Raw genomic sequence first — 26,700 nt, forward strand, 5'->3', positions numbered from 1 at the left:
CCACTTAATGACACAGCAACAACGTCACTTTAATCATTTTGTTTAAGAAAAACTCCTTCCTAAGGCCTTGTGGCAGAACAAACTGGAAAACAAGTGTGGAGAAAAGTATTCCCCCCTCCCAAGAAGAGGCTGCCCCAAGTCAAGGTGCCACCAGCACAGCTTGGTCTGTGTTTGGACAGGCCTGAGGTCACCAGGAAAATGAAGGAGACCTTGGTCTGCAGGCCCTGCTCCTCTGAGCCTCCTCTCCTGTTCCATCTGCTCTCTGCGGAGTGTTTTGGGAGGGGGAGGAGTGACACCTGACCTTCCTAACACGCCTCAGGCTGCACCCCTCTGTAGAGTGGGGGCCACAAACTGGCTGGTGGGTGAGGCTGGGAGGGAGTCTGGCTCTGGGGAAGTGTGGGAAAAGGTGATCTCTTATAATTTCCTGGGTCCATCTAAAGCAGGTACAATTCAGCTCCCCAAGTCTGGTAGCTCAGGAGGCAGAAATTATGCCTCTAGCCGGCCCATTCCTTGGGAGCCTCCAGCTGGTCCTAAACCCCCACCCCTTAATATCTACACCTGTGGCCCAAAAGAAAGGGTCCCGAGGCAGTGAGGCTGAAGCAGAGCTCACTTAGGATGGCACAGGTATCCCTAGTGGGGCCTAGGAGCAGAGGAAAATGGAGGGAACTTCGGCGGTGGAGAAAGGAGGGTGGTGGGTGGGGAGGTGAAGAGAAAGGGGGAAGGATGGACTCAGGTGTCAGGAGAGAACTCCCACTTGAGCACTAAAACTCGGTCATTTTCTTGTGTGTGTCAGCCGTCTTCTGTTCCCGCTGCAAACCTGCCTCCTGGGCCCGGAGATTTTTCAGCTCCTTCTGGGCTCCAGCCAACTTCTCCTCCAGCTGAGCAGTGGCCACACTATGCCTAGAAAAAAACCATGGGGTCACTCTCAGGACCAGCCTCAGCTTTACCATCAAGGAAATCTTCCCAAATGAATTCAGCTGACTCTTCAGCCTTTGCTATAATCCCTGACTTTTCCTTTGTTTCCCATGATTTGATACTGATCGCAAAGGTGTGTCTGTTCTGTCTTTCTTACTAGACGAGAAACTCCATGAGGGCAGGGGTTGTCTGCTTTTTACTTGAAACCATTTAAGAGTGACTAGGTCCCCTTTGGGGCCCTCAAGAAATAACTGAAAACTGGCAAACTGAACTATCCCAACTCCATTCTCAAAAGATAATGCTATCTGGAACCACATGCTCCTCCTCCTCTAGTCACAGCCTGGTTGAGGGAGTTCAAGGCTACTAATCTCATCCTTGAACTGAGATAAAAGGATGTGCTAAAACAATAAAGGGCACAGTTAGCACTTAAGAAATGCTTTTTGATTGGCTCGAGCTTGAAAGGCTAGAGTAATTTCAGATGTGCAGTTGAACCCCATCTTTCTTGTTGGTACCCATCTGACATCCAATCTCTCCCCAGGGTCTTCCCTTTCTAGGAAAAGCCTATATCATACCGGCCAATGTTCCGGGCCAGGGCTTCCTGTATGCTTCGGATGTCCCTCTGAGTCTGCTCCACCTTCTCCAAGATCTGGAAGAGCTGTACACTCAGGGATCGCTTGGTGCTCTTGCTGGCATGGTAGAGCTCCTTGCTACTCCTCTTTAGGGTCGGGACTTTCCCTTCCTCTTGGACCCTTGGAACCCTGCCTTGGAGTTTCTCATTTAGGAAATCAAACACGTTGCGCTGGGGTGGGCGTCCCTTGGCTCCATTCCCCTTGGCCTGGCTTTTCCTTGGCTTGCCAAGGCCTGGCTTGCTGCTTGTTCTCTTTTGGAGAATTTCAGCACACTGATCTAGGGACTTCCCCTTTGGAAGCACCACAGCATGGATGGGCTCTACTCGGCCCTCAGCATTCTTTCCAAGACCTAAGGTGACAAAGGTGGGTTGGGAGCAGAAGAAAAATGTTATCCTTCCATGTGGAATTATGGAACTACATAGCTGCAGTCAATGCCATTCTTCAACATAAATCTGAAGACTGTTGGGTTGAAGACATGCCTCAAGGGCTACAAAGACTTACCTTTGCCAAACTCATAGCCCATCTGAGCAAGAAGTTTGGAGCCAATGCCTCGAGTATGTGCCTCCCAACCAGCGAATGAGGAGCTGCAAGCAGGGCCCAAAGTCTCTTTTTCTAAGGCATCTGACTCGACAACTACAAAAAACCAGAGATGGACATCAGCTTAACTAAGGAAGGAAACACACAGCAAGGGATTCCTCCTCAGGCATCCTGAACCCCGAAGTTTACTATTCCCATATACTATTCCGTAGAATGGGCATAAACTGACTTCGAGGGGGACATGAGGTATTCCACGGAGTTGCAACTCTCCTTACAGATAAGTCTAGTAAGTACAGGTTAAGATCCTAGATAGACTGTACATGGAGGACCCTACTGCCTCTCCCTGGAGAAGAGTAGCAATGTTGCCTTTCTCCCTTTAGGCCTTCCTTATCAACAGGAACACTACGTCTTCCACCCCAACTTCCATACTCATGTCCTCTATAGATCAGCACCAACTACCAACAGAGGTTCCAGAGAGGTTTGGTGTTGTGGCAGCTGGTTTTAATGAAAGAGTATTAGTCTTGGGAGTCAGGAGCCCATTTTAAAAACCTGGCTTCATAATGTGCTAGCTACATGAATGTTGGCAAGGAACATGGCCTCCCTGATCTTCACTCTCATTTATCAAATGAAGATAACAACACTTGCCCTATCTTCCTTGTTGGGTTGCTGTGAGGAAACACTCGGCAAATATGAGGCACTACAGAAACGAGAAGTACCAAGGAACCCCCAAAAGACTGGGATGGAACAAAATGCTTTCTAATTGAAGAAAGAACTATAGATGCTTAGCCCCTACCCCTCCACCTGCCTTCAGGAGAGTTCCTATAAGCTGAATTGGAATGGTTAAGCACATTAGTACCCCACTGCCTAACATGAATAAAGCAGTGACATCTCAGTACCTTTGGCATAGCTGGAATCATCTACATCATCTCCATCAGACTCAGAAGAAGGTGTACTGTCTTCACTGCGTAGGGGAGGCATAATACCATCCCCTTCCACCACAGTCTCTTTGAGAAGCAGCGAGTCAAACTTGACTGTGTAGTAGCCACTGTCCACATCTGTGGGAGGAAGAACAGAACACTGACTAAAACTTCATAATCATGTGAAACAAACAGGATGAGGGGAAAAAAAGTGCAATTGGAAACTAAAACATTACAATAGGAAAATGAGGCAAGAAGGCTACTTACAGCCCATGGTTATACAATGTTATGTGTTTAGCTGAGCATGATAATCAAGTGTCTTTACCCAAGTCTATCATCTTGTTCCAATATTTCCCATGGGTGTGGCTATGTCACATCCCTGGTCAAGAAGTTTCTGTGGTGCTTCTATGGTTATATGAAATAGCATATAATATGCCAGGGTCTATTTTCACTGAACACAACTATTGAGCTACTGAAAATAGTTCAGGAGAAAACCTAATTCTCTGCAGTTAAAAGAATTAAACAGTTAAAAAGAATAAAATCACTAGAAGGGGAATTAGAGTTTGGTTTTAAGATTTAAGTTACTGCTGAGAAAAAGTTCAGGAGTGTCTGCTTCTTCGAGAAGAAGAATTTTAAAACATACGGAGAGACTCAAACATTGTCATTCCCAAAGGATTGTAAATTTGGACTTGAAATGGATCTTGGAGGTACTTCCTTAAGTATTTTTTTTTTTGCAGGGCAATGAGGGGTTAAGTGACTTGCCCAAGGTCACACAGCTAGTAAGTGTTAAGTGTCTGAGGTCAAATTTGAACTCAGGACCTCCTGAACCCAGGGCTGGTGCTTTATCCACTGAGCCACCTAGCTGTCCCCTTAAGCATCTAATAAATGTTTTAACATTAAAAAAAAAAGTTTTTGTGGCTCCAATAGTTGTAGTATAAAATACATATCCAGTCTGTTTGACATTTAAAGCATTTCCAAGATCTGAATCCAATTTATTTCTCCAGATTGACTTTACTCTCCTTCACCTATTCCACGTACCAGTCAAATTGACGTGTTTGCTGTTTGCTATGCATGACATTTCAGCTCCAGCCTTTGTATCTTTGCACGGTTTGTCTCTCATCCCTGGGATGCCTTCCCTATTCACCTCTGCCTTGCAGAATCATTCGCTCCTTTTAAGGCTCAGCTCAAGTGCTACTTCCTGATATCTTAAGTTGTTAGTGCTCTCCTCCATGTTGAAAACTGCTTTATAATTTATATTACACATACTTTGTATTGACTTATCTGCAAATGTCTTATTTTCCCCAAAAGACTCTAAGCTCCTCGAGGGCAGGGACTGTTTCATTTTTGTCTTTATAGTCCTAGCACAATGCCTGCAACACCATAAAGTTAATAAATACTTGTGGACTCAATGGACTGAATAAAGATTAATCTCTGACAGTGCATGTGGGATCAAGTTTACTTCTCTCAGATGTTGTACCTGATGGCACTGAGGACCTAGCCACAATCCTTGGCTTGTTTTGCTGCTACATTCAAAGAGCTAACTTCATTAAATATTGTCACAGAAGTAGTACAGTTAAATGAACAAAGAGAAAGAAGAAAGGGAATGAATGCCATTCATTTCAGTATCCAATACACAATGAAAACAAAGACATCCAATTTTGACAATGAAATGATTTTATCTGAATCTTGAAAAAACAACAGCCTGAAATCAGATCCAGTTTCCAATATCACTGGCATAAGGCAATCATTTCGAGAGATGCGGGAAAGGGAACCTTTGGTCTTCCCTGCCCTAAAAACTCACCTGTGATCCGGGCTGGGTACCAAATTCCATCATCATACTTAGCTAGACAGGCTGAGCCTGTGTGCAGGGCAGTCAGGTCTGGCTCCTGGAAGGGGCGAAGCTCATCCACAGCAACTACTTGCCCATGGGAGAACCTGCAGGGATTGAGTTAAGCACAAGTGAAATATTCCCATCCAGTAATGGCACTAACACCAGGTACCAAGAACAAGCAAATCCAGTACCTGTCAAAGACTGCACTCAAATGCAGAGAATCAGATAGATGCCCCCAAAAAGAGATATCCCATTCAAAACCAATGGGGAATTTGAGGGCTTTTTTATTTTTACTATTTTTGGTGGGACAGGTATTTACAGTAAACTGTCAACTATCCAGGAGTAGAATACCAGCTCAATGGCTCATCCATAAATACCACATTTCCTTCACTACAACCAATTAGGTCCCAAGTTGCCAATGTACAGTTAAAGTAGTAGTTCACACAGCTGATTCCACACAAATTCAAATGTGATGGTCTTGGATTATATATTTTATCATTTTTTACACACCACTGCTCATTTAGTTGGGCTGAATTCTTTTCAATGAAAAAGGGGTATGCAAAGTCAAGGAAGAAAGGTCCCACATGCCAGCTTAAGGCCAACACAGAAATATGCCTCTCCATAAACCTTGCAAACAAGAACAAAACCAAAACCAAATACCCTTTAGGTATTCCTATTCCACCCCGTCCCTGCCCCTCCCCAAAACACATGGGAGTAAAGCCCCACCACTGCATCTCACTGGACACAAAGGGTACTCACTGTGGGTGAGTAGCTACAGCATTTGCAAGGTTGCTTCACACATGTGCGATACAGGAGAACTCAAAGCACTCAAAGAAGTATAGTCCTATTTAACAGAGGAGTAAACCGAGGAGTGGAGAAGGGGAGATGTGCCTAGGATCAAACTCTGGTCCAAGAACCCTCCTCCCAAAATGTACCCCCTCCACCAAAAAAACAACAACAAAACAACAAACCCCAAACCCTAGTTTCTAAATACTTCCATGCCCTATATTGTGATAATGAGGGCAAGAAAACAACACGGAGAGTGCCTCAACTATCTTGCACCTCTTGGCAGCATGGGGAATGATTAAAAACTAAACCAATCACTCCCAACCATTCCAAGCTGAGGCTGTTGTTGTCCTCAGCTGTCTGAGTATCTCCTGGTACCTGTAAGGGTAAAATGGGATGGGGGAATTACCTGCAGTTCTCTTTGAATCGGCATTTTCCTTCCAGGAAGAAGGGACAGGGTTTTAGGGACTTGTGAGTTGGGTAGAGATAGAGCACACGAACGCCTGCTGTGCCATCTTCTGAGTGCTCTGTCCCCACAATCATGGCATTATGGTATTCCAGAGTGCCCCATGAACTGTAGTAGGGAGCATTCACCTTCATCCCACTCAACTCTTCCTCCTCTTCCTCTTCATGCCCAGATCTGTCAGGCTCAGTTTCTCTTCTTTCAGGAGAGGTGGCAGTTTCAGCACCTTGAGTCTCAGAATCTCCTGTCACTTCACGAATGGCATTCTGGAAAGCCAAATACTCAGCTTCATCTCTAACTGCGCTCTCAATTAGGCCAAGGCTTGGGTCCAGCGTAGCCAGGAGCTTGCTCTTCTTGATGGACACAAGACTGGACTCAGTCAGCTCGATCAGCTGCTTTAAGTCAGATTGGAGCTGAAGCAAGTCAGCCTTTTCAGTAGGGTCCAAGCCGGTCCCCAGGGCCAGCTCCACTTGCTGCAGTTGGACATGGTAGGTCTGGATGGAAGCTTCCACGCTATTTTCATCCATCCTGCAGAGGCAGTCTGTAGCTCTTCTGATGATCTACTTAAGTCTCCCTACATCCTCCAAGATTCTGGCTAGAAGGCAGCTGCTCCACAACAACCTTCAGGAATAACGAGCTGCAGAGAAAAAATAAGGCCATTTCAAAGAGAAGCTTAATCAAAACAGAAGTCCCTGTGTTTGTGCCCTGCCCCCGCCCCCATACTAGGGGGGAGTGTCATTACTCTTGTCAATTGAGGGCTACCCCAGAGCAAGACCATGGGTCCAACCCGGAATAGGGAGAGCAGGAACCATGTCTTCCTTTAAAATTAAGGTTCCTAAACTTAGAGTTGTCATCTCCTAAGACTGGTCCGAGAGGAAGATGGGATTTAAAAGCTAGTGGGAGGAGAAAGAGAAATAGGCCACAGGGAAGAAGGAAGAGGGATTGGGTGAGGCCATGGGGAGGGTGGGAGGAGGAGGAGGGAAGGGTACGGGGAAGGAGACGGAGTTAGAAGAGGAGGAAGGATGGTGGGGGGAGGAGAAGGAGGAATAAGATGTATTTACCTTGTACAAATTGTGTAATGACTTAGCTGCCTAGCTCTTATTTCCCACCAGTACAATGTAAGGTCCTAAGGGCAAAGAAGAGGAGTAAGAAGAGAACAAGACGGAAAAAGAGTGGAAGCAGAGTGGAGGAGATAGAGACTGGAAGACGATCAAGATGAAGACAGGAAGAGGGGAAGGGAAGGGAAGGGGGAGGAGGAAGGGGCGGCGGAGGGAGCCGGGCAGTGGGGGAGGGGAGATGAGGCCTAGCCCTTTGGCGTCCTCCGCAGAGACCTCGCCCATAGACCCCCCCCCCCGGGGGAGGGGCGGGGGATCGTTTCTTCATCTCTAGTCCTGCTCCCGAACCCAATCCTCCCTGCCCGCTTTTTCGGGCCCTACTCGCGTAAGCTCCGCGTCTCTTCAGCCGCTCACCCCTCAGGCCTGGGAAGCAGCCGCCACCGCCACCTCCACGGCCGCCATGAAACCGCCGCTTGGGCAGGCCAACCATAGATGCCGTATTTCTTGCTAGAGAGGCCTCCAACAGCTCCTCGATTCCTTCACTGGGTCGCCACGAACCAACCGGAACTCCCTCCCTAGCTTCTGCCGTCCGCCGGAAGTGTCTGCGTGGTTGGGGCTGACAAGTCTACCGCCCGTAGTCCTGTGGTGCCTGCTGGGATTCGTAGTTTCTAAAAGGCCTCTCCCTTCTCCAAGAGGTCGGTGTGGACTCTGTGTCCCAGAAGTCATAGCGCCAGGGTCATGGAGAGAGGTCGTCTATTGCTGGCCGTAGAGGTAGTGGCCCGGTAGGGTCTCGTACGGCCCTTGTAGCTGTAGTAGCAGTCGCTCCAACTCCGGCTCTGAGGCGCTAGGCCGCAGGTAGGAGCCCCACAGCCCGTTCCCTGTTGCTTCCTCACGGGCTCCACATCTGTTGTGGAAGACCCCGAGCCGTTGACTTAGGAGTTTGAGGCCGGACCAGAGAGGTCCTTCTGAGGGGAGGGCCCTTTGGCCGCAGCCGGCCTCTCTCAGGAGACGAAGGGGAAGCCCATGGGTCACTCTCAAGTTCAGGCACGTACGTTCCTTCCTGGAACAGGCCGCAGCTGGGCCGTAGGACCTGGTTTCCAAGGTGACGCTCGGGTCCCCCTTCCTCTACTAGTCTACACTGCTCCCTTCTCCGACTTCCGAGTCTATGGGTTTGTCTTGCCCTTCCACGCCTCCTCTGAACCTGTGTCCCTGTACTGCCCCCTTCGTCCTTATTTTAGAGAGTCTGGGGTCTCTTCTCAGTGTCCCTTCTTCGCAGTACGTTGCTCCTTCTAAGCTAATGGGAATACATCGCTCTTTTTGCCTGACTTTTGAGCCAGTAGGGCTTTGCTGTGCATTGTAAACTACTTTGCTCATTTTCCTTTTTAAATTTCCATATTAACGTTCCCTACCCCCCACCCCCACCCCTGCCCAGAAAGGGAAGAAAAATAAAGTGAAAAAAAAAGTATGCTCGAATCTTCACTCAGTTTATCAGTTCTCTCTCCGGAAGTGGTTAACATTTTTCCTCACAAGTTCTTTGGAATTGTCTTCAATCATTGTATTGGTCAGAGCAGCTGAGTCTTTCACAGTTGATCATTATTACAATATCGCTGCTGTTTGTGTTTGTTGTTGTTCAGTCGTGTCTGACTATTCCTGACCCCACTTGGAGTTCTTGGCAAAGATACTGGAATGGTTTGCCATTTCCTTATCTAGCTCATTTTACAGATGAGGAAACTGAGGAAAACAGGGTTAAGTGACTTCCCTAGGGTCACACTTTTTTGTTTGTTCTTCATTCTCAGAGAAGACCATGACAGGTGTCATGACTTGCAATGAATTGGATTTAAGTGAGGGAGGGCTGTGCACCAGCCTCATTCTCTCCTCCAGAGCCACCTGGGTCCAGTGGCAACATATACATCTGGATAACTGGAGATGGCCCCAGATGTTTTGAGACACTTGGGGTTAAGTGACTTGCCTAGGGTCACACTGTCTGAGGCTGGATTTCAACTCAGTTTTTTCTCACTCCAGGCACAGCCCTATCCGCTGCCTATCTATCCACTGCCACTTAGCTGCCTCAGTATTACAGTTAGTGTGAATATTGTTTTCCTGGTTCTCACTTCACTTCGCATCAGTTCATATAATTCTCCTCAAGTTTTTCTGAAATCATCCCCCTCCTTATTTTTTATAACACAAGAGCATTCTATCACAATCATATACCACAACTTATTCAACCTTTCTGCAATCGATAGGTTGCCTTTTCTGAGCCATAAAGTTCTATTCTGTCTCCCACTCCATTTTCATTTCTGAACTACCTAACCTCAGAACTAGGAAGTCTACACTGCCCTCTTGGTATGAGTGTCCAGATCAGTGTCTACCTACTTATGGAACTTCCTTGTCTTATTACTGAGCCAGTAGGTATGTATTCTCTATACTTATTTTACAAACCATTATTTGCAAATGAGTACAGTTCTCTTTATCTGCTAGCTGAGCCTGCCAGTCAGCAGTAATGAAGATTATTCCGTTGGAGAAAGATGTCTTGTTTTTGTTGTCTGTGGTGGAAGTGTGGGTTTGTCCCATGGAGTACAAGTTATGGGAATTTATGAGCCTCCAAATTTATTTCCCAAAACCCTTAAAAGCAGAGTATCTCCGGGTCATAGTGGTTTGAGAGAAAGAGACAAGTTTCTGTTCAGGTGAATGATAGTGGTCCACATAAAAGGGTTTGGTGGGCTGTGCAACTTTGCTCCCTAAGGTATTTTAAGTGGTAAGCCCTTATGTTGGGAGAAATTAAAGGCCCAGTTAGCCTGCTGAGAGGCACTCAGCCTAGCTCACTGTATAAAAAGGGAAGCGGAAAAACCACCTAGATATATACCTGTGTTTTGGGGAAACCCTTTGAGTTACATGGTGTGATGTTTAAAATCTAAATTGTGGTTGCCTTAAATCAGAAGCTTCAGCTCCAGTCTAGCCTGTAGTTCCAGCCTGGTTGGGTTCTTCCTGAAGTCCTCCTCCACAAACCTGCTTTAATCAGGAACACACTCGCAAGCTGTTTGTGGAAGCTTTTTATAGATCTGGAACAGAGGCGGTCCTTACACACTGCTTCAAGGTGATTGGTTGGCGTCATCCAAATCCATTGGCTTTGAAGGTGTTCTCAAGTTGAGTTCACAGTCTAGTTTCTGAGAACAATACCTTCTTAAGGGATAGCCAGGTGCGATTACAATCCAATTAACTTGAAGTAGGCTTAATCAGCAGTCAATCACTCTCACTTTCAATCAGTATAGATTAATCTCCAGGTGGGTCTTAGAGTATCTGCTAAATCCCATTATTTCATCACAATGGAAAGAACAGTGGGATAGGTCTAGTAGTATAACATGGTTATCTTTGATCTTTCCCAAGAGTTTAAAGTTTTTTAGGCAGAATCTAATCAATGCAACATTTCTAGGGAGTAAATAAGAAGTCTCTGGGATAATACTCATTTTGCAAATGAGCAAACTGAGCAAGAAGAGGTTGATTTTCTCAAGGTTATACAGCAAAAAGAGCCTAGACTAGGATCCTGGCTCTTCTGACTCTCAAGCTTGTTTTACCTATTGTTATCATTATTATTGTTGTCATGTTGAAGGAATCAAGGAAGATGCTGTTAGGAGCAGAGTCCCAGATGGGGTTTTCACCAGTGATTCCTGATTTCTTGTACTTTACAGGAGCAGGATGTATACACTCCTGTCAGGGCTTTATAAATACATGTTCCGGAGAGATGAATACTGCATCCTAATCCTGGGGCTGGACAATGCAGGAAAGACGGTAGGTAGTTTCTTTTCTGGTCACCTCAGTTCCTAGTTAGAAAATTTATTTTACTGCATTCTTTTGTTTATTCAGTAAAATTTCAGCTGATTATGTGATAGCTTTGTTGTAGGTATGAGAGAAGGTTATTATGAGAAACAGTTTAGAAAGAGGAAGGAGTAATCCTTGAGTCCATTTTTCAGAGACAATTACTATAGTACAAGTGTGCTAGTAAGAGTTTAACAGCTGATTCTCAAGGGAAAAAATGTTCATTCAACACACTTTTTTTTTTTAGTGAGGCAATTGGGGTTAAGTGACTTGCCCAGGGTCACACAGCTAGTAAGTGTCAAGTGTCTGAGGCCGGATTTGAACTCAGGTACTCCTGAGCCGGTGCTCTATCCACTGCACCACCTAGCTGCCTCTATTCAACACACTTTTATGTTTAATTGGCATTCTTAATATTTCCTCCATTATTTTCTTAAGCCTAGGCAATTAACAAAACACTAAATCAAGCTTTATTGTAGCATTTCTGGGGTGTAAATACACTGAAAATTTAACAGTCATCATGAGTTCTTAGGAGCTGGCTGCAGCACACTCCTGAATTGTAGAAATTAACAGAATTTTGAAGCTGAAAATGAGCTCGACTCATCTAGTCTAACCCTTTCTGAAATCATGAATGCTATCAACAAAATACCTAACAACCTTCACTTGAAGATTTCCAGTGACAGAGAACTCATACCCCCTGAGGCAGCCTATTCCATTATGGAAAATTTAAAAATTGCATTCATGTTTGTTTTTCCATCTACTTAGACTTTCCTGGAGCAAACGAAAACCCGATTCAACAGAAACTACAAAGGGATGAGTTTATCCAAAATCACCACTACAGTGGGCCTGAATAGTAAGTGGATCTTTTGGGGTTATAGAATCAGTAGATATAGTGTGACAATATCTTATGATGACCTAGGTGAGATAGCTAGGGAATAGTAGATCTTATTCGTAAAGCAAAAAAAATAAGAGCTAAGTACCTTCCTTATTTCAGTGATTGCTACTCTATAGAATAGTGTGGAGTTATTTTGCTTTACTTCCAGATGAGACACTGGGGAAAATGAAGTTTGCGTGACTGGGGTCTTGTATCTTACCTTTAATTATTTTTCCTTTCCCTGTATTCTTTCCTTGAAGTTGGTACTATTGATGTGGGCAAAGCTCGCCTTATGTTCTGGGATTTAGGAGGGCAAGAGGAATTACAGTCTCTCTGGGACAAGGTAAGAAAGGGACTATTTCTTTGTTTTCCAGGTTTATGCTTTAAAGTTCCACAGAATTCTTAGAAACTCTAAGGTCCTTGGGTAACCCCATCACAAACCAAATATTGAGCTAGGTGGACTATTAGGATAGCCCTCTGGTCATTTTACTGTTCCCAACCTTAAAATATGAATGTTTTGACTTATAGGAATCAACTTTACAATAACTCCTAGAAATCTTCCTGCTCAGACATATTATTGGAGTTTTTTTGTCTATGTTGTTAGAGGCTGGAGTCTACAGATACCAATTTTTTTATTTTGTTTTTTTAAAGTGAGGCTATTGGGGTTAAGTGACTTGCCCAGGGTCACACAGGTAGTAAGTGTTAAGTGTCTGAGGACGGATTTGAACTCAGGTACTCCTGACTCCAGGGCTGGTGCTCTATCCACTGTGCCACCTAGGTGCCCCTAGATGCCAATTTTCAATCTATAACTAGTCATAGCTGGTTTTTGCTCTGATGTTTCCCAGAGAATCCCCCCAAACCTGACCCTCCTGCCAAAAATATCTGCTTACAATAATGGTTATTTCCCCAGAAGAGAAGCTTTTGCTTGGGCTGATAAAAAGACCATTTTCCTGGCAGTTTTCAACCAACACTGGAATGCAAAGGAAGGATTCTATTGAGATTTTTTATTATTTTGTTAGCAAAGACTAGGGATCTGGCCCATTTCAAAGCATTGAACATCTTGAACTTCTTTGTCGCAAGTCTTCTACCCAGTGGGACATAGGGAATAGATTAAAACAATGCATGAGAAGCCCTTTTGAATTATTTTCTTTTAGGCTAGGAAAAGCATTTCCAACATAGAGGTTTGCCCATTGCCCACTCTCCTATTCCATGAACTATCTCTACTTGAGAATAAGTGAAACTGACAATGATAGTAATTTAGAAAATCCTGCTTATAGCAGGTCCTGTGCCAGCAGTTTGCCATTTCTCTTTGATCTTTGAAATGTGCTCTGCAGTTCTTCTTGGGGTGGCTAAGAATTGGAAATCAAAGGAATGTACATCAATTGAGGAATGGCTAAACAAGCTGTGGTATATGATTGTGATAGAATACTATTGTGCTTTAAGAAATGACAAAGAGGTATCCCCTCACACCAATCAAAGTGTCAAACAAAAAAGGAAAATGTTGGATGTTTGATGGGATGTTTGGGAAGCTAATTCACTGTTGGTGGAGTTGTAAACAGATCCAACCATTCTAGAGAGTAATTTCGAATTATTCCCAAAGGACTATAAAACTATACATACCCTTTGATTCAGTAATACCACTGCTAGGTTTATATCTCATAGATATCCCCCCAAAAGAGAAAAAGAACTATTTGTACAAACATATTTATAGCAGCTCTTTTTTTGATGGCTAAGAATTGGAAATCAAATAAATGCCCATCAATTGGCTGAACATGCTGTGGCATATAATAGAACTTTATTGTGCTATAAGAAAAGACAAGCAGGATTATTTCATAAATGCCTGGAAAGACTTATATGAATTGATGTATAGAGAAGTAAGCAGAACCAGGAGAATGTTGTGTACAGTGATAGTAATATGGTTTGAAGAAGACAACTATTATCAGCAATACAATGATCCAAGACAACCCCAAAAGACTAATGATGAAGCACACTATCTACCTCCAAAGAAAGAACTGATATTGATTGAACTCAGACTGCATGCTATTTTTTCATTTTCATTTTTTCCTTTTATTCAAGTTTTTCTTGTACAAAATGACTAGTGTTAATGTTTTACATAATTACACATGTATAACTCATACATGATTGCTTATTGCCTCAGGGAGGGGAGAGGGGAGGAGGGATAGAATTTGGAACTCAAAACTTTAAATAAAAATGTTTATATTATTAAAAAAAAAAAAAGAAATGACAAGAAGGATGATTTCAGAAAGGCCTGGAAAGACTTATATTAACTGATATATACTGAAGTGAGCAGAACCAGGAGAACATTGTGCACAGTGACAGCATTATTGTTTGATGAAGAACTGTGAATGACTTAACTATTCTCAGCAATACAGTGATCCAAGACAATACCAAAGGACTAAAGATAAAACATACTAGCCACCTCTAAAGAAAGAACTGATATTGAACACAGACTGAAGCATGCTATTTTTCACTTTCTTTTCATTTTTTTTCTTTTATTCAAGTTTAGTTATACAAAATGACTAGTATGGTAATGTTTTACATAATTGCACATGTATTACTTATATTGATTGCTTACTGCCAAACGGAGGGAGAAAAGGAGGGATAGAATTTGGAACTCAAAACTGTAAATAAAAATGTTTGTTATTATTTTTAAAAAAGAAGAAATGTGCTCTGAATATACTGAAGCTGCTCCTGGATGTTAACTCCTTTGCTATCACTCTAGTATTATGCTGAATCCCATGGGGTCATCTATGTCATTGATTCAACTGATGAGGAGCGACTCTCAGAAACCAAGAGAGCATTTGGTGAGTCATGCTTTTGACCTGAGGTTTTTTCATCCAAAAACCATTTATTATGTGCCTTCTGTATTCCTCTCTGCCAAGCAGACGTGGCATGGGAAATTCAGAGATAAATGAGACACGATTTCTGTGCTAGTTAGGTAAGACAGTTTAATAAGGGAGATAGGGCATGAACTCAAATAACCACATGCAAGGCATTGTAAGTTCTATGTCAGTAATATATGCAAAGTGCTAAACAAAGGAAGGGTAATCAGAGAAGGCTCCACTGGAGAAGTAGCATTTGAACTGGGCCTCAAAAAATAGGTAGGATTTTTTAAATGGAAATGAAAGGAAAGCTATTCTTAGCTGTGAGAAAGATATGAGAAAATCCATCCAAATCAGGTTTAGAAAGAAGTGAGCAGGGGGCAGCTAGATGGCGCAGTGGATAGAGCATTGGCCCTGGAGTCAGGAGTACCTGAGTTCAAATCCGGCCTCAGACACTTAACACTTACTAGCTGTGTTACCTTGGGCAAGTCACTTAACCCCAATTGCCACGCCAAAAAAAATTTATAGAAAGAAGTGAGCAGTCAGTTTTGGCTGGAACATGAAATCTCTTTAAGGGAATAAGTGAGAAATAAAACTGCAAAGGTAATCGGAGGCCAGATTATGAAGGACCTTGAAAATTTCATACTGAGGAGTTTGGATTTTCTTTGGTCTAAGGAGTGACATCAGAGTTGTGCTCTAAGAAGAACTATCATTGGGGCAGCTAGGTGGCACAGTGGATAGAGCACTGGTCCTGGATTCAAGAGGACCTGAGTTCAAATCCGGCCTCAGATATTTAACACTTACTAGCTGTGTAACCCTGGGCAAGTCACTTAACCCCAGTTGCCTCGCCAAAAAAAAAAAAAAAAAAAGAAGAAGAAGAAGAAGAAGAACTATCATTTACATAGTGCTTTAAGATCTGCAAAGTAATTTCCTTGAAATATTCTTTTGGGTATGTAGTACAGGTGTCAATTTTACAAATGAAGAAACAGACTCAGACAGGTGCATTGGTTTACCTAGGCTTTCAAAGCTAGGAGGTAAAACTCAACCCCAAGTCTCCTGATTCAAAGACTGGTCCTTTTTTCCATAGTAGGAGTATAGATTTGAGTGGAGAGAGACCATGGGCAAAGAGGCTGTTGTAATAAGGACCCGAGCAGAAGTAGAAATAGAAGGAATGGATTTGAAAAGTGTTTTAAAGGAAAATTTGAGAGGCCTTAACATCTGACTTAATATGGGGCATTAGAAAGAGGGAGTCTTAAAATATGATTCTAAGATTTTGGTTTTGGGTGACTGGGAGATAGTGATTCGAATAGGGAATCAAATGTGATAGTAAGAAAGAGGGTGTACCTTTAATGAGATAAGTGGACAAGTGGGTACAGTCTTAAGCATACTTACTTGAAGTGCTAGCCGGGACATTCAGGTGGAAATTTCCTGCAAGTAGATGGAAATGATAGGTTGAAGAACAGAGGTTTGGACTGTACACACAGATTTGGAAGTATTCTGCAAGGAGGTGATAGCACATGAAAACTTTCAGAGGAAAGTCAGAAAAGAGAGGAGAGCCAAGGGCAGAATATTGGGGAATAGCCTTATTGAGAGGATTGGGAGTAAGAGACAGCAAAGTAAGAAGGGAGGAGAAGGAAAACCATCATTGTGCAGTGTGACAGAAGACGATGGAACAGAGTTACGAGAAGGAAATGTCGGTAGTATTGCAGATAGGTCAAAGAGGATGGGATGAGGCCTAAGGAAAAATCCATTGCATGTGATGAGTAGGTAGTCATTGATGACCTTTAAGAGAGCTGTTTCATAGGTTAATGGGGGTGGAAGCCATATTGGAGAGCTTGACAAGACAGTGGGTTGTGAGTAAGTGAAGGCATGAACTGGAGACCACTCACTTGGGTATTATGGCCATGAAAAGAAACACAAACGTTCTGTTTATCTGGTCTTGAAAATGAGATCTGTGAGGTCTTAAAAATGAAATTCTTAACAGCTTAATGCCACTATGGCAGAGGTAGCTCATCACTCATCATTTTTGTTTCTCCCAGAGAAAATGATCACCAGTGAAGCCCTGGAGGGGGTCCCTATCTTGGTCCTGGCCAATAAGCAGGATGTAGAGGTGAGATCATTAGCTCCTTGCACAGTCCTAGATTGATTTCTTTGATCAAACTAGACTTAAGACTTCTCTGAACCCCAGAAGCAAGCAAAGGTGGGAATCTTTTTTCTTATGGGTTGGCATAAATAATATCTATTTTCGTTTGAGTTGTAAGTATCTACTATTACCAGGACCCAAGGAAATATATCTGTGGCAGTCTATATCAGACGTTTTGTGTGAGGTTCCCAAACCCTGGCAGTCCTCTCCCATATGACTCACCCCTTTAGGTCTAAGGCCCTTCTCTCTGGTACATGTCTTCCAGGCCTTTGCATCTACTACAGTTTCTTTCTTCCTCTGCTTCCCAGTTTGTGTCAAAATAGTGTGCCTAAGGACCGCTAATCCGTGACCGTTTTTGACTCTCCATCTGCTTAGTGCTGTAAAATTTGCTATGGTAAAAAAAAATTGTGGTCTTTTAATCTCTCTCCCTTTGTGCTTCAGAACCCAGTTTCTTTCTCAGTGCTTTATCCTTGGAACTGTTGTCCTCATCTTTCCCTTTTTCCTTATATCTGAGGATCTAGAAGATGTGCACTTGAAGCTGCAGAACTACTTGTACTTTGAGGAGGGGTAAGCCATTAGTTGAGCCGAGATTCACCCTTAAGAGTCAGCTGATTGTCTGGATTTAGCTGGTATATTTACTTCAAGGAGTCTGTCTCTGACCTCCACATAGATGTAGGACTATCTTCTGTCCACTGGAGGGAGGCAGATTGACATTGTCGTAAGACACTGTTCAGAAAAAACCGCAATAAAGCCATGCTTACTAATGCATAAAAATCCCATTCTTTCATACCACCTTCCGTCCCCTATTCCACTGAATTAATGTATACTCTATATTTCTACCTCACACTTAGGACTTGGACTTTTACCAGCAGGTACCTAGAGGTGGGCTGTTTGACACAAAGATGGTCCTACCCTCCTGAAGCTGATATTTTACTGGGACTTATTTTTCTATTGGTGTTGGTGAAGGGATTAAAGTGAATTTTGCTTTTCCCCTGGATACCATTGTGGTTTATTCGATGGATGAGGGCTAGAGGAAATAACCACCTGAATTCCCCTAAGTGAGGCAAGAGATTGGATTTAAGAAGATCTTTAAATCTGCCTTCTGAAGACCTTTTCATGTTAGTTGAAAGGTAGTTATATGAAAGGAGAGGGGTTGAATCAGATTAAGGGGAATGGAAAAATATCTTCTTGCCTGAAATTGGTGATGAAAATTAGATTAGGACCTGTTGTCATTAACAGAAATATTTTATTCTTATACATACTGCTTTATGTGGAATGATCATTAAGCTTTAACATTTTCCCCGAGTGATAAAGGGAGTACAGAAGAGAAAGGGAAACTGAAGAAGAAAAGTTATCTCAGCCTCCCAAGTAAGTCCCTGGAGGAAGAGGGGCTGGTAGGTCACTACCTCTATTCATCCAGTCACCACCTACATCTGGAGCCATTGTTGTTTCAAGGGGTAGAGTTCACTGTGGACCAGCGGTAGCATGGTGGAGGTGGAGTAGAAAGAGCCTGAGATGTTTAGGCAGAAGACCTGGGTTCAAGGGCCACTCTGTCACTACTTGCATGAACTTGGGAAAAGTCCCTTAATCCTTTTGGGCCTCAGTTTCCTCATCTGTAAAAGGAGAGGGTTGACTCAAATGATCTATGAGGTCTTCCCTGACTCTAAATCTGTGATCCTTTGAAATCTCTGTTTTCTTTGTCCTTCCTATCTCCTCCTTTCCATTTATACATCTAGGGAGCCTTGCCCATGGGCAGAAAGGACTATGAATATATGTTCCTTGTGTTTCAGTTGTTGACAGGTTGTGAACGGTGGCCCATTGTTGATGGCTGCTTGCTTGAATAATGACTTTTAAATATAATAAGAATTTTCCCTGTAGATGTTAGGGAGGCCAGAAAGCTGCTTTCCCAAAATAATTTTATTTATCAATACTGGACTGTTGTTTCTTGTCTCATTTTTATTTAGCCTTTAGTTATGTGATTCATTGTGAACAAATGTCAGGCCCTGGGTCCCCAGATGAAATAGCAGCCACCCTGGGGATAAGACATACCACAGGTTCACAGAATACCAGAGAATATTTCTTTTTCCTGATTTGTGTCTCTCATACATCTCTGGGGGAATGACTAGAAGATTGGTCATCTCTGCATAAGGGTCAGTCTTAATTTCCTGGTTTCTTCCTAGAATTCATTTTCCCCCTAAGCACCATCTGGGCTGACCCTGCTGGTGTGGTCCTGTGCTGTGTAATTTCCAAAGTCCTATGTTAGTGAGCCTTGGGAACAGACTGAGGTAGCAGGGGTGTCTGCTAGATGCAGGCCTTTATTTCAGTCACCTGCCTTCCAAGCATTTGTACTGTATTAAGTGATGAGTAGTTTCTCCTCAGTCCCTCCTTCCTCCTCCACAATGACCTTCAGTTATGTTCCTCTTCCCCCCCCCCAGGCAATTGGGGTTAAGTGACTTGCCTAGGGTCACACAGCTGGTAAGTGTCAAGTGTCTGAGGCCGGATTTGAACTCAGGTACTCCTGAATACAGGGCCGGTGCTTTATCCACTGCGCCACCTAGCCGCCCCCCACCTGGGCCACTTCTACTCGAGCCTACCACCTGGTTCTCAGTAGGGGTGTAAAATCCAAGTTCTGCCTTAGCACCAGCATAGACCCCTGTAGTCTCTCCCCTGCCCAGAGCTCAGCCCACTCACCAGACTGTGAGCTTAGTTCCAGATGACACTGGTGCTTCAGCTGATTCAGACGCTCTGGGGGTCTCCTTCTCTGGTGAGGACTTCCTGAGACTGGATCTGTGTCAGGGTGACTGTGGGGTTGGGCCCGACTCCTGTATCAGCACAGCAGCTCCCTCCTTCTGACCTTCCAAGCTGTTCTTAGTTAGAAGATGATTTCAGCACATTCTTCTGTGAGTTTTTTTTAACATAGAATAATTTTTAAGCATGATTTCTGGGCTTATTATTTTTTTTCTTTATTTCACCACTTTTGGGGATGGTAGGAAACTTTGAAGAATCCCATAAGTTTTATGAGGTGATAAACTAATTCTGGAGGGTCCCATGGGCATCATGTGGGGCTAGTCATATAGCATTGATTGCTACCTACCCCTTCTTATCTAAGCTTCTGCCTCTTGCTTCTTTTGTAAGCTCCCAGTACAGCTCTTTGCAAATAGGTGGTCAGTTCTTTGGGAGGTCTGGGAATGGATGGGGGTAGAGGAAGTATTGGCAGCAAGACTGAGCTGGATTCTTTCAGAAGTGAAGAAGCAGCAGATGCTAGAAGAGGGTTGTAAAATGTTAAGCTTGAGTTCTGGATTCTACATGTAGCTCTTCCTGGCTTGTGTTGTAACCTTCTTGCACAGTTCCCTTAATATCTTTGCCTCAGTTTCTTCATCTTTGAAAGGGAGGGCTTATCTCCTGGAGACAATGTAAAGAAGAGGTGGAGTCTATAGAACAGTGAAGCTTCTTGGAAGAAGGCTGCTCTGCGAGTAGGTTTTAATAGCCCCTTATATTCATGAGGTCTCAAATGAACCTTTAGAGAGTGTTGAGCAATTTGTTTTGGCAAGTGTTTGTAAAGGGGTTTGATTTTTCTTAATTTCCACAATTGCTGGCTATTCTATTAGGTCTTTTCTCTTTGAATCTCCCTTTTCCCCTACCCCCACTTTCCTCTCCTTTTTTGTCTCCTTCAGAGGCTGTGCCTGGCTTTGTTTATTAGCTTTGGGTCCCTCACCCCTGCCGGCATCAGGTCTTGAGAATCCTTGAAGGTGAGGCTGAGCTGTTATTGGTAGCTGTACTTGCCTCATCCCTTTCTGAATTACTTGCCTTTTCCTTTTCTTTAAACCTTATTCCAGAATATCATGGGAACAATGACTGGGATGTTTTCAAAATATTTACCTAAACCCAGATTGCAACCCAGAATCCCTTCTGTGCCTGTTAGAGAGGGAAAATGATGTTTGGGCCAGGACCTTATGAAGGAAAATGGATACCCAACACCTGAAATAAAGAGATGCTCACCTGGAAAATGGGTGGCCTTCTGGTTGATGAATGACATGAGAGAAGCTGTTCCCACAGTACATTTGGGTTCATCATTTGCATTTGGTGGAGGGCCACAGGCAGAGAAGTTAAATGGTTCCATGTTAAAGATGAGTGTCTGATGTGCCCTGATGACCTGGAAGAAATGAAAAGAGAGGCCATGGATAAGAACTTAGGTATTCAATAAGCACCAGGTTGACCTTGTGACTTGACTTTTCTTTTGGACACATTCTTCCAAAAGGTAGCCACATAGTCCCGATTCTTACCAAGGATCTGAGGTCAAATCAGTTGGCATCCCTGGGGTTGCTGTGATCAGAAGACCAGCTTTTTAATGTTGCTCTCTCTTTCCTTTCTCATCAGACCTGCTTATCCATTCCTGACATCAAGACTGCCTTCAGTGACTGCATTAATAAAATTGGAAAGAGAGACTGCTTGACACAGGCTTGCTCAGCTCTCACAGGGTAAGTGTGGGAAGGCACAGCAGCCTTATCAGTGGATATTTCCTAACCATACCCTCTGCCATGCCAGTAGACCATTTTCACTAGGCTTAACGAGATCCCAAGGTATCAGGTTTTTTTCATGGCCTAGACCTGGGAGCCATCAGTGACCAGAGAATTCTTATTCTTTGCATCCTACTACCCGGGGTATTTTTGCATGCTTGCTGCTGTTGCCACCACATATAAATGCCTTTATGAGGAGGAGGACCAGAGATTTAGGTGGCAGAGCTGTCCCAGAGTTAGGAACTAATTGCTGGCAACATATGTTTATAACCCTGGCAAGAGGGAAGTATGGTCTAATCGCTTCTAGTGTGTTCATGTGTAAACATAAGTGAGGTCAGTAGAGGGAGTTCATAGCTGTGGCCATTGTCCCTTCTTGATTATGAGCTCTCTTAGGTCTGCCTTAAAATACCATGGAGTCTTCCCCAGCACCACTCCCACTTTTCCCCATCCCTCATACCTTTGGAGGAACTATAGGAACCCACTGCCTCATTTCTGGTGTTTTCTCAGCAAAGGGGTGAATGAGGGCATCGAGTGGATGGTGAAGTGTGTCATGAGGAATATCCACCGCCCTCCACAGCAGAAGGACATCACGTAAGGCCGGAGCACCACCGCTGCTGTGCTTGGACAGCTGCCCCCAGCGCAGATTCCACCTACCCTCCTTTTCCAGGGAACAGGGCCCAGGACCTTGTCATCGATTGGATTCTTTTCATTTGGATTTTTGATTTTGTTTTTGTTTTTCCTAAGACAAACTTTTATCTCCATCCAGAAAGAAGTCATCTTGAGGATTCTACCTGGGGGTTGGAGAGGGCAAAAGGGATGGTGTTGGGGGAGAGTTTCTCTGTGACCAAACACAAGACCCTTCTGAATGGGGAATGGTAGGACCAACACCTCACTTGGAACACAGGAACTGTCAGGTGTCATGAGTGACTTTATCCACACCATCATGAGGTGTGGCTGTATCCTCTTCAGTTGCTCAGGGGAGCTGGTGGAGTATTTTTGGTTAGTAATCTAAATTTAGTCCTTCATTTCTTAAGACCAAACGTGAAAAACTGGCATGTAAGGCAGTGGTTTTCATCTGCCCTGAAGTGAAGCTCTAGTTTTCTTGGGTTTATTTGGCTGAGTTGTAGCCAGAGCTGCTTAGCCTTTGGCTCTAAATCCTCGTTTTTCCCCATAACTTCCCCATTGGCCCTTTCCTGGGGGTATTGGCCTGCACTTGGTTCCCCAGCCTCTCATAGGATGATGAGTAGTCAACATTTTCATCAAGAGCAGGTAGAGGTAACCCTAGTGACAAGGCCCCATCTGCTTGAGGTAACATGTTTTTGCTGCCCAGAGCAGCTGCACCAGGCGATATGTAAAAAAGGGGCTCCAAGGAAAAAGTTGGAGACTGAGCCAAAACAGTTCCCTTGACACTTCTTTGCAGCTGCTTTTCCGGCAGATATCACTCACTTGCCTCTGACAACATTCGCCTCTAAATCCTGCTTTGACTTCTGGGGCCCCTGCCCTGGGGTCCGGAATAGGTAGTTGAAATAACTTGTTCAAACCTGGCCCAGGCCCAGACTCATAAACCATAAGTGGCTATGGGGTTTTCCAGGAGTTGTGGGTGTTATTCAGGAGCAACCTTGGCTGTTTCCACAGAGAAATCAGCTCCAGATAATTCAGGACATTGGCCAGATTGCATTGTTGCTCACAGCAGAGGCAGAGAGAGAGAGGAAATCCTTCCGAGAGTTTCATAGAAACCTTAGCTTTCCATCCTAACCAGCTGACTGGCCTCGAGTGTCTGTCACAGTTTATCTTCTTAAGACCTGAAGCAGCTGAGGATGGGTAGCGCCAAATAGAATCAGCCTAGGTTGGCCAGCCTCCCTGTCTTCCTATTGCTAAAGCTTTTCTCATTCTGAGGCATTTGACTTTAGAGGCTCTTTTTTGTTTGTTTTCTGTTTTGGGTTTTTTTGGTTTTTCTTTTCCTTAGAGGTTCTTGTAAGAGGACTTGGGCAGCTAGCTGGTGGCATAAGAGCTGATCATTTATAGATCCACTTGCCTAGAACTTGTGACAGAACCCCACAGCTGCCCTTCTCTCCCACTTCCAAGCCCAACTGAGAAGCCAAACACTCCACTGTCATTCTTACTACCTGCCATTTGTTTTGGTTACTGCAGAATTTTGACAGTGCCTGTAGGGAAGTGGAAGGGAGGGAGGAACTTGGGGAGGAATTTTTCTTCTTTCTTAGACTGAACTTATGTGAAGAGAGAAGATGAGCAAGTAGCATAGTGCTCTTGGTGGCCTTCGTTAAAGCTGATTTTAGTCTCCCCAAAAGGGGCAAAAAGAGGACTAATGTAGGAAAGCCAAGGGGGCTATAGACTCTTGCTTCCTACTTTGTGGGATCTGTTTGCCTCTCTAGCTTGCATGCTTAGTTATGCCTTAGGCTGGGTCGGTATTATGCTCTGGGTAGGTTTCAGGCAACATTTTCCCATTACTTTTTTTTTTTTTTAGTGAGGCAATTGGGGTTAAGTGACTTGCCCAGGGTCATACAGCTAGTAAGTGTGTGTTAAGTGTCTGAGGCCTGATTCGAATTTAGGTACTCCTGACTCCAGGGCCGGTGCTCTATCCACTGTGCCACCTAGCTGCCCTTCCCATTATTTATTCTGCTACATGGAGACCATTTATGGGGTATAAAGTAAAGGGATAGGCATTGACCTAGGACATGGCCTTGGCCACAGTGGACCTGTTGGGCAGTCTACAAGCTAGGCATGAAGTTTGTCTGCAAGTAGGCCAATCCAAACCCCATTCTACTGTGCATTACCAACGAGGGTAATGTTTCTCTTGTGGCTTAATGCCTTTAGAATCCAGCACAAGATAAGCTTCAGTCTGTATCCTTCTTTACCTTTAATTTACAAACATTAGTGTATAGAGTCAGGAAGAGGCAAATTTTACCCGCCTTGATAATATTTGAGTTTGAGGATTTTCAATGGAACATTTCCCTCCAGTCCTGATGCTAATTGAATGATCAATGTACCTGCCATTTCTTGAACTGAGGCAGAGGAAAAGAAACCTGGTTCTGAGATCCTCTAGCATCCCTGAGTGACCTTGGACAAATTCCCTCTGATAGAAGGTTTCCCTAACTCATAGATGGGTTTAAGGTCTGGCCCAGGGAGGGCCAGGTATCTGTTACTTCTTTGCAGATTGGTGGTGAGAGAGTTAATGGTTACTGAGAGCTTTGAGATCCTGAGGGAGGAGAAAGCTGTCCAAATTTTAAGCAAGCACAGTCTTAAAAAAAACCAAAGTAGGATTTGCTTTTATCTTTCCTTTGAGGGAGGAGTTCGGCATACTTCATGTTTGTCTTTAGGTCATGTTTGCCCCTGCAGGAACATCGTGTTCTTCATGTTACGTGGTAACAAGAGAATATGTTTGTGCAGAAATCCCCTTTGTAAATAGATCTGGCAGTGTTAAATATGCTGCCTCCCTTCTTTCTTGGACAGTGAGCCCTGGGTGAATTGGGAGCGAATGGAATAGAAAATGTGCTGTGGAGCTGTGGTCCATCAGTAAGAAGCAAGGCCAAAGCTTTAGTTGAGGTTAGAGATCTGTGAAGCACTCTATCTGCTCTGTCCTCCAAACTCTAAATCCTGCTACTCCAGAGGTGATCCAGAGGATTCCTGTAGATTTGGCTCCTATAGCCAGCCTGATAGTGTGGTCTGGCCCAGCAGCTCCAGCTAGATGTAGATTAAAAGAGGGTCAGCTGGGCTTAGGATCAGGCTTCAGAATCATGACTTATCAAAGCCAGGGGAAAGTGCTTTTTACCTCTTTGTTTTGGCCAAAGAGATGACAGTTTGAGGCTTGTCCTGGAGCCTGGCTGGGTAAAAATTCTCAATCTTCCTTCTACCAAAGTCTAAATATCCATATTTCCCATTAAATACCTCCTTGCTTTGGTGAAATGAGGCTTGTGACTCAGTGAAGAAGCCTTGAATTTTGCTGTTACTTTGGACTTGGGGTTCCCTATATCTATCTGCAATTCAGTTCAATTCTAGTTTTCCCTCAAACATCTTAGGATACTCCTCTTTGCCACTCATCCCATCCCACTCCTTTATTCTTGGACTGACGCAAACCAAGTAGCAACTCCATAGCATAAACATCCTCTCTTCCTTTTGAAATTCCAGCCTAGCCTTTGCAGCTGCTGAGTTGGAACACCCTGTCCCCTTTTTTGGTCCTGCTCTAATTTATGAAAGCTTGGGTCCTTTTTGAGTACCTGATAGAGCCTCTTTGCCTTGAGGCCCTCACAGCCTTGTTCATGGTTATCCAGACAACTGTAATGGACAGGGGAAAATGGAAAAATATATGATCCAAGTAATTTTGAGAACTTAGTGCTTTCACACAGCAGCCAGCTCTTGGCTTAGGGATTGAGGGGTCAGTGATGGTTCCCAATTTGCTGATAATCATTCCCCAGCAGTATTCAGCAGAAGTTTGGCTGGATGCTTATTTGTCTAGCTTTATTTTTGAATGCTTGTGGTCACAGAACCATATTCTCCCTGCCCACTGACACCTTCATCTGGACCATTAGGCAGGCAGGGATCTGGCCACTGATTCTAGGGGCTTGAGACCACCACCATCAAGGTGTACCAATTGTCTTTAATCCCCAGTGGTTTTATGTGTTTGGAAAAATAAAAATCTGATCAGGAAATTGAGGTGTTCTGGTCCTTCTTGGGTACGAGGTTGTGCCAGGCTTCCTGAATACAGTACAGTTGCTTATTTAGATTTTTTTGCAAATGATTTTTCTCCTAAACAATAGTCTCATTGATGTGCCTTTGGTTCCCAGCTCAAAGAGGTATAGGGTGTGAGGGGGAGTCCCTGGAACTCTTTCCTGCCTCAAGTCAAAGCCATATCAGACACTGAAGATACAAAGAAAGGTAAAAATGGTCCCAGTTCTTAAGGAGTTTGAAATCTAATAGGAGGAAAACAACTTGCAAACAACTATATATGCAAACTATGTATATAAAATAAACTGGATATAATCTCAGAGCAGAGGTATTAACATTAAAGTTAGAAGAAGGTGGGATTTTAGCTGTGAATTAAAGGAAGCCAGGAAGCAGAAATAGAGAGTCCAGTGAAAAGGCACTGAACAGGGAGATGAAGTGTCTTGTGCAAGGAGCAAGGATGTCAGAGTATGTAGAGAAGATGAAGATGTAAGAAGACTGAAGAGATAGAAAGGGATCTGGTTATGCAGGGCTTTAAATGCCAAAAGCAGGATTTTATATTTGCTTCTGGAGGCAATAGGGAGACACTGGAGTTGATTGAATAGGGGCATGACATGGTCAGATGTGTGCTTCAGTGAAGATCAATTGGAGAACAGAGTTAGGGGATACTCATAGCATGGAGACCAGCCAGGAGGCTATT

At 43.9% G+C, this 26,700-nt stretch overlaps 2 protein-coding genes across 4 annotated transcripts; one reads left to right on the forward strand and one right to left on the reverse strand.

Annotated features, from left to right (window-relative positions):
- Positions 1–4: 4 nt before the first annotated feature.
- On the reverse strand, positions 5–7,768 carry ZGPAT (zinc finger CCCH-type and G-patch domain containing). 3 transcript variants are annotated; one of them, XM_043981586.1, is made up of 7 exons: positions 7,548–7,768; positions 6,025–6,715; positions 4,800–4,933; positions 2,978–3,136; positions 2,046–2,177; positions 1,488–1,893; positions 5–900 (listed from the first exon to the last, which is right to left on the reverse strand). In XM_043981586.1, exons 2-7 carry the CDS (start codon positions 6,603–6,605, stop codon positions 762–764), a joined length of 1,551 nt encoding a protein of 516 aa, XP_043837521.1. In that variant the 5' UTR covers positions 6,606–6,715; positions 7,548–7,768; the 3' UTR covers positions 5–761. The 3 variants fall into 3 exon arrangements, with proteins under 3 accessions (XP_043837521.1, XP_043837522.1, XP_043837523.1); XM_043981587.1 differs by having other exon boundaries at positions 7,515–7,644; XM_043981588.1 differs by lacking the exon at positions 7,548–7,768 and adding an exon at positions 7,140–7,326.
- ARFRP1 (ADP ribosylation factor related protein 1) lies at positions 7,626–25,987 on the forward strand. The gene is given in 8 exon segments (XM_043981589.1): positions 7,626–7,828; positions 10,820–10,919; positions 11,709–11,796; positions 12,078–12,160; positions 14,561–14,642; positions 16,700–16,770; positions 21,181–21,281; positions 21,828–25,987. Coding segments are annotated over 8 exon segments (816 nt in total). The 3' UTR covers positions 21,916–25,987.
- Positions 25,988–26,700: the final 713 nt, after the last annotated feature.

This window comes from Dromiciops gliroides, chromosome 2, assembly GCF_019393635.1.
Source record: "Dromiciops gliroides isolate mDroGli1 chromosome 2, mDroGli1.pri, whole genome shotgun sequence".
Classification (NCBI taxonomy): domain Eukaryota; kingdom Metazoa; phylum Chordata; class Mammalia; order Microbiotheria; family Microbiotheriidae; genus Dromiciops; species Dromiciops gliroides.